Raw genomic sequence first — 8,524 nt, 5'->3', positions numbered from 1 at the left:
GTTACATTGCGGCGAAGAGAGAAAGCCTTGGTCCTTCCGGAAACCGTACCTCTGTCCGTGGTGGCGCATTAGAAAATACGTATAGTTCAATATCTTTGCAGTATATCATGTTGTATAATGCAAAGATTTGTTCGCGTACGAACGCTCATTTATTTCCATACTTCTCTGCGACTTCCTTATACAAGCTGTCCCAAAAAGATGTATATACATTATAATACGAAATATTTACCCCGTGTGTATACATCGGTTTGGGACGTCATGTATTTTTAACTCTCACAATATCGGCAATGTTTCTGCAAGGGAATTCGTCAAAAGCTTGCATTTCATATCAATCTTTATTGCCCGAAAGGTTATCGTTTCCCTGGATATTTTGTTAATATTGAATATCATGGGACAAATATCATCATCATCATTCCTTAGTCATCACTCAGACTAGAAACATGACAGTCCTCGGATATGTAACATTTTTTTATATCCTCGCTGAAAGAAACATTTTTGTTCTTTGCGCCGTTGTTGTGCGCAGTTTCCGAGCTCTTTAGTGGAACCCAAACTCATACAGTTTTCTGGGGTTTTTGATTTGTTCCTGTAACCACTTCACTCAAACCAACAACTTTGGTCTGAGCGATGTTCCATCTTGCTTAGTTTTCAAGATACAGGAATTGCCATCGCCCGGACTCGAACTCCGGACACTTTTCCCGGAGTTTTGACCTTACTGTGTTCTATACCTGGTCTCAAGGAGTAAGAATGCCAAGTTTGGTGCAAATCTGCACGTCCGTTCTCGAGCTACGAGGCTCGTCCTTAAAGTAAGTTTCCCTGGGGCCGTTTACAGAAACAAAACACAATTTCATGGAAATATTTATTGCAACAGATACAGCAAGTGTCCAGCTATTTTTCAACATATTCGCCACCGGAATTGAGACATTGGTCATACCGTGGGACCAACTTTTGAATACCTGTGTCGTAGAAGTCTGCCGCCTGGGATTGGAACCACTGTGTGACAACCATCTCCGCCTCTCTGTCATTCTCAAAACGCTGACGCTGACCGGACAGGAATTTCTTGAGGTGTAGGAAAATATGGAAATCACTGGGAGCGAGGTCCGGGCTGTAGGGTGGATGATTAAACACCTCCCAGCTGAACTCCTGCAGGAGACTTGCTGTCCGTCGAGCCGTGTGCGGCCTAGCGTTATCACTGACCGCACTTCACAGTCGGCGGGAGCTGGAATAAGAACCTCCATCTTCAACAGCTGCAACGATGCTACTGTGAGAACGCGGGAAGTGCCGTTAGTGCATGCGCCATTCTACGTCATTGCTCTATCACGTACGCACAGTCGCTTCGCGCAATATAAGGTTTGCTAGCTGTGGGACGAGTGGGAAACTTACTTTGTGGACGCGCCTCGTACTTTGACTTTAGTAGTGCCTTCGACATGGTTCCTTATAACATTCTTTACAAGCTCGCCAACTTTGCACTTTCCTCTAATTTTGTTGATTGGATTTGTAGTTATCTTACCAACAGGCGTTCCTTTGTACGCATATCGGGTAATGCTTTCGTTTTCATATCGTGTTAAGTCAGGAGTGCCGCAAGGTTCCGGTTACCTGTTGTTTGCTGACGATTTAAAAATATATATCGTAATATTAGAAACGTCGTTGAATATAAGTTGTTGCAGCATGATATTCACGCTGTGCAAAATTGGTGAAATATCGTAAAAATGGTATGAAGCTTAATTTAGGTAAAAACCAGGATTATATATTTTACTCTTAAAACAAACAGCTTATATTTTAATTACAAATTATGTAACAATTTGATATTGCGTTCTCAGTGTGTTAAAGATCTCTTTATTTTCACCAGCATATTAATTACGTATGTTCACAAGCCCTATGAATGCTAGGTTAGGTTACGTACGAGGTGCGATCGGAAAGTTTCAAGACTGCGCCTATAAAAACCCGTACACTTATCTCAGGTATTAAATTCATCCATCACCCTCGAAGTAGTTCCCCTGGGAGTGAACACAACGATCCCAGCGCCGCTGCCAAGCCTGGAAGCATCCCTGGAAATCTTTCTTTGTCAGCCGGTCAAGCACCATCTGCGATTCTGCCTGAATCTCTTCTATCGTCTCAAATCTCCTTCCCTTTAGCTGAATTTTCATCTTTGGGAAGAGGAAGAAGTCACACGGAGCTTAGAAAGGAAGTTGGGGTCGGTTCTTGCAAGATCTTTGAGCTCCTGACAAACGAGAAGTCAAGTCGATTCTGCTTCTGGTCCTCAGACAGGATGCGTCGCATGTGGAGTTCTTCCTTTAGAATCAGCTGACAGGTCCCATAGCCTATCCCAACAATGTCGCACAAGTCGTTGATGGTACGACGTCGATCTTCGTAACATTTTCGGGCGTTGTGCTCGAAGATGGTCGTCCAGAACGCTCGTCATCATCGACAGAGGTTCGGCCATTTTTAAAACGTGAATTCCACACAAAAGTTTGCGGACTCCCCAAATGCTTGCTTTAGCATTTCATAGGTTTCCGTAGCCGTTTTGGCGAGTCTTTGGCAAAATTTGATGCACACGCCATTCCGAAATCGCAGGAGGGTCGGTGTAATGCACTACCAAAACGCCCGTAACTAAGAAACAAATGCTAATTCGATGATGCCGGCTGGCACACTGATTCACTATGAATGTAGGCCGCACACCCTAGCGGTAGAAGCTCGTACTACATCCGGTTCGCCCTCTATTGACACAGTCTTGAAACTTTCCGATCGCACCGCGTATGTTACGTCTTCTTTTTCTAGTTTAGAAAGCTTATTGGTTTTGTACAATAGTGCTGTTAGGTCTAATTTGGAGTATGGATCTGTTATTTGGAATTCCATTACTTCCACTGATTCAACCAAACTCGAAAGAGTTCAAAGAAAATTTTTCATTGGCCTACGTGGCTATAATTATGAAGACGTATTAGTTAGGTTAGATTTCCTTTCACTTCACCTGAGGAGGAGCCATCTTGATGCTCTCTTTCCCATTAATACTTTTAAAGGAAAAAATTTCTGCTCATCCGTTTTGGATTTAATTTGTTTGCGCGTTCCTTCCAGATCCATTAGAGACTACTTCACGTTTTTCGTTCATCGAAACTTTAAGGCCAGTCCCTTGTTTCTCCTGCCAATGCAGTCTCTCAGCGCATCGACATTTTTAAGAAGGAGAATATTTTTCTTAGGCATTTTCTCTAGCCAATTTACTTGTAATGAACAGTTGAACTAAGGAAATTATTGTATTTTATCCATATTTTGGTTTTTCATTTTGTATGTATTGTTTATAATTGAACTGATTTTAATTTTGATTTAATTATTATATTACGTGGGCATATAATTTAGCTCATTTGCTTGTTGATTAATATACTATAAATGAATTGAATTATTATTAATAATAATAATATTGTACATTTATATATTTTGTTTATTTGTTTTTGAATTTTAATGTTTCACTCTTATTATTATTATTACATTTTATTTTGTACTGTTGTCAGTGCTTGGCTATTATTGGCCTTAATTGGCTGTTGTCAAGAACTTAAGTAAATTAATTGAATTGAATTATTATTATGCTCTTTGCAGTTCGTTGAAATTTTAAGATTATCAGCATTTTGTTAACAGGTTATAAATGATAAAAGGTTATATTTTAAAGCGTCTGTACTAGATTCATATATTTTGGGATAATTTAATTTAATTTAATTTTCGTAACGGGCATGGAAATTAACTAAGTGGGATATTAGAATCTTGTGAAGGATGTAGTTAAGTTATTCAATAATTCTTTAGAAGATTTATGGAATTAGCAAACGGACAGATCCTTTATTGTATTTTTTCCGGACTTGATGCAACGTTCAGTATATTAAAAGCAGCCACTACGTTTCGGGAGGTAGATCTGCTTCCGTCTTCAGGTGAAAACATTGCTATTAGGATTAGCCCCCTTCTGTCGGACCCAACAGAATAGAGAGTTTTTGCCTGAAGATGGGAGCACAACCACCTCCCGAAACGTAGTGCCTTCATTTCTAATGTACTGAGCTATGGACCAAGTACAGAGAAACAGCAGTAGGGAGAATTTAACGCGACATCGGTAGACACCATTGGAGTTTTTTTAGAGGGATAGATATTTAACTTATTATTTATTTAGTGTTCTGTCTGGTGACAGGTCCATATGAACAGGATCCTTCCATCCTTTTCTCGGACTGGGACCTGTTCATATACGTTCTTGGCAGATGATCCAGAAGTGGTTTGCCATTGCCTTCTTCTGTGTGTGAATGGAGTAATTGTTGGGATGCCACGGAGGAAAACTCCGTGTTGCCTAGACCACGGCCTTGCCCAACACAAGTTATAAATTCGGGCACCGCCGGGAATCGAACCCGAGACCCCAGGATTACAAGACCAGCGTTCTAACCGCCAGACCACCGTGGCTATATTTAACTAAACATTAGTTAAAGTAATACGTAACAAAACAGAGAAAATTGAATTTTATATTCTGTTATTCAGTGGCCAGTCGCTGTGTTGCAGTTTCTTTGCCTATGAAAATGGCAGGAAGAGTGTCGAAATCATCGTGAAGGATTGACAAAGAAGGTGCTTGCGTGATTTTGACGGGGACGTAAAAAAAAAAAAGAATCCCGGTCGGCGAACGCGTCATGATGCAATATCCAAGCATCAGACCAAAAGTTCGGGTCTTCTCTGATGAACGACCTAATGTAACCTTTACAGCATTTCCAAGTAAAATGTTGATTCACTGCTCGACGTAGTTCAACGGGCCCAAAGTGAGAAATGCTCCTGAGTTTGACTCGTGCTTTTGCCTAATTTGCACATTACTCTAACAACCTATCACTCATTTTCCCACCTGGACAAAAAAAAAAACAAAAAACACACGCTTGTGTAACGGCCACTGATTCGCTTCTACTCCCTCATTTGTTTCACCAAAAACAAAAGACGTCAGAGACGCGTCTTAACACGTCGCTGCCTAGTTACCCCTCTCCCGCTATTCTGACATTCCGGGAACTTAATTGTCACACCTCGTCCATTTATTATGGCGACGTGGTACTCATTTTAAAATAGTATTTAATTAAAAGCTAAATAGTATTTTGGTTCTCTCAGCATTTTATATATTCTGACCAATTCAAATGAGACATTGCCTTAGAAAACGAAAGAAATTTTGATTCGTGGAACTAAAATCCGAGGACACAAGTTTTTTAAAAGATATTTCTGCACATAGGAAGACAAAGAATAAATGTACGTAGATTTGGTGAAAACAGGCAGGGCAGGATGAACTAGGATTGTAAAGCCACAAGGCAAAGAGAAGGAGTGAATCTAAGGAGACACTGAAAAGATCATTTCGAGGACCGTAGAGGCATTGAGTTCCTCAAGAGTCGTGGCTGGGCGTGGTATGTCCTCAGTCTCCTGAATTGAATCGATCCTTACCAGCATTCTAGTAATGATAGATCGGTATTTATGTTTCTAATGCATGAAGCTGATATAGTAATCACATTGATCAAAAGAGTTCCGTGCCTTTGATTGAACTGTAAAACGGGCGACATTCCATCCGAGACACAAACTTGCCTCCCAGTACACGTGAATGCCTTAAAGAAAGCCTACGTCAGAACATGAAAGTTAAATTTACCGCTTGACAGTTTAGTAAACCAATTTTCTTCATAGTGTTCGTTAGTTAAGGTGGTAGGCCTTTGTATGCGCACGCATGCCAACTCCGATACTCTGTCCAGCTGTCTGTGTACGTACTCATCCTTCAATATCTGTCTTCTGTCTCTGCATAACTTTTTATTCTATATACGTGTATGCCTGCCTTTTACACGTAAATCCTTTCTTCTGTCTGATTAAGTATGTTAATAGTAAGGTTATGTCCGTCTATCGAGTTTTAACGTTTGCATGGTTTTAGCAACGCAACTGCTTTACTGTGACATTCCAAGTTCAACAGCGGAGGAATATATTAAAAAAAAAAATTCTCGATTCTGTAAACAGCTGTGAAGCTGCACTATTTGCATTGTGCAGTGGTATTCGTTATGAATCGTGTGTTAAGTGGCTGAAAGTCTAATTGGTTGGTAATGTCGAACAAGGACCGTTACAGACTGTTTACCGAGTTCACCCGGAGCCATTGTACTGAATTCATTATGTCACCACAAAACTCCACTAATTAAAAAATTAAGCCGGTGGTGGTAACAGTAGTATAGTCCGTGGAATTTTCAAGGAGAAGGCTGGGAGCGAGTCTCGGACTGAACGCCCAAACAAAAGAAATACACCGACCGTGCCACACAGACTAGGCAAGGCCGCCAGCTTCGATAGCTTCTCCACCGGCCAAAAACTATTGTGACGACTATAATTTCAAATGATGGTCGTATTCTATGGTGTTTTATGTTTGCAGTGATGAGCCTAATTTAAGAAAAGTAGACAAAGATTTTGTGTGTCTATAGGAGTCCTGAAGGGAAGAGGACTCTTGAAAGACCTAGACTTAGAAGGGCGGATGGGAGAGTATGGACTAGATTAAACTGGGTCGGGGGTTGATTGGTGGGTTCTCGACAGAAAGAACAATAAGGGTACAATTTGGTAATGCACTTTGTAAATCTGTAATCTGTAACTGCTTAAATGCAAATAGAAAATTTGTATGGTGCTTAAAACTCATGGATTTAGTGCGGATGTCTCTTGTTCTTCAGCGACGTACTGGATTTGCGGTTGATACTGAAGTGTTCCAGTGAAGACAAAGTGACGTACACCACAAAGCTACTGATGTGCAGCGGTGAATACGAATCGCCATCTCCATCTAAGCGACCTAGAACTTCTAGGGGCGTAGCTGCCTGGAACGAAGTTATTGTCCTCAAACCTGAAGGGAAGGCTGTTCTTGTAGGTAAATAAATTTTTTATTAAACTTTACTTTTTAAAACAGGTTTGCTTATTGGGCATATTGTATTGTGTGTGTGTCACACCCCAAGCGCGCACATGCTCTTTCCACTAATAACTCTTGAAAGATATATGGATTTTCAATAAACGCGCTGCGAACATAGTCATTCGTAGATATAAAAAGAAGATTTAATATCCTGCTGTCGCTAATATCAACCTAAACCTGACTCCTACGTTCGAAGTGACAACCAACAACTTTAAATTTATGCTGTGAAATTCTAATAATTTTTGTCTACTCGGAGACATATAGAGAATTTCCATGTTTGTAAATGTCAGCTTGGAAACAGAATTTCTTTTTAATATATAATTATTATTTTGCCTGTCTTTATGTGAAATTTAATATTCCCAGCTCCGCAGTTCTATAGTTCGACTGTCAGAGAGAAAGCTAAAATAAAAATGTCTCCGTGATCACTCTGATGTTTTACATTCTACAGTATAATAACTGTCATCATATATTATTTCATTACTCTACGTCGAGCGGTTTCCACGAAATGTAAATTAAAATTTATTGTAGTAATGCCCAAAGAATCTTCGCGGTTTTGTTAACATCACATGTAATTTAAGTAAACGCTGTTTTTGCTATGAAGTTGTTGTAGTCAGTTTGAAGATACTGTTACAGCATTTCATAAAATCGAAATAAACTTTGGTCAAGTTAAATGGCGTCTTGGTCAGGATACTTGTTGAACACTACTCAAGTCCATTAACCTCGACTGACATTCTTGGTCTAATGGATCAGAATATGAAGATTTCTGTCTTCTGGGTTGTTGCGATTCATCGCCCTGATGACGGAGGCAGTATGACCTCTGAAACGTTGGTAAACATCGACCAGACTACACAGCGCAACAACCCAGAAGACAGAAATCTTCATACTCTGATGACGGAGGCAGTATGACCTCTGAAACGTTGGTTAACATCGACCAGACTACACAGCGCAACAACCCAGAAGACAGAAATCTTCATACTCTGATGACGGAGGCAGTATGACCTCTGAAACGTTGGTAAACATCGACCAGACTACGCAGCGCAACAACCCAGAAGACAGAAATCTTCATACTCTGATGACGGAGGCAGTATGACCTCTGAAACGTTGGTAAACATCGACCAGACTACACAGCGCAACAACCCAGAAGACATAAATCTTCATACTCTGATGATGGAGGCAGTATGACCTCTGAAACGTTGGTAAACATCGACCAGACTACACAGCGCAACAACCCAGAAGACAGAAATCTTCATACTCTGATGACGGAGGCAGTATGACCTCTGAAACGTTGGTTAACATCGACCAGACTACACAGCGCAACAACCCAGAAGACAGAAATCTTCATACTCTGATGACGGAGGCAGTATGACCTCTGAAACGTTGGTTAACATCGACCAGACTACACAGCGCAACAACCCAGAAGACATAAATCTTCATACTCTGATGATGGAGGCAGTATGACCTCTGAAACGTCGGTAAACATCGACCAGTCTACACAGCGCAACAACCCAGAAGACAGAAATCTTCATACTCTGATGATGGAGGCAGTATGACCTCTGAAACGTTGGTAAACATCTACCAGACTACACAGCGCAACAACCCAGAAGACAGAAATCTTCATACTCT

The 8,524-nt window shown here is 40.7% G+C and overlaps 1 protein-coding gene across 5 annotated transcripts in view; it reads left to right on the top strand.

Moving 5' to 3' along the window:
• LOC110838717 (uncharacterized) overlaps positions 1-8,524 on the top strand; it is a 97,049-nt gene that overhangs the window by 73,918 nt on the left and 14,607 nt on the right. For all 5 annotated transcript variants that reach the window (XM_087349678.1, XM_087349677.1, XM_087349675.1 and 2 more), the window contains one exon: positions 6,672-6,862. In XM_087349678.1, the coding sequence (XP_087205804.1) occupies positions 6,672-6,862 (191 nt within the window). The remainder of the gene's footprint in view (positions 1-6,671; positions 6,863-8,524) is intronic.

The sequence above is a fragment of the Zootermopsis nevadensis genome, unplaced genomic scaffold, assembly GCF_977971745.1.
Source record: "Zootermopsis nevadensis isolate Lab colony 2312 unplaced genomic scaffold, Znev_1.0 Znev_ptg000016l, whole genome shotgun sequence".
NCBI classification, from domain to species: Eukaryota; Metazoa; Arthropoda; class Insecta; order Blattodea; family Termopsidae; genus Zootermopsis; species Zootermopsis nevadensis.
Note: the sequence above shows the minus strand (reverse complement) of the source record. Positions and strands in the feature narration are given on the sequence as shown.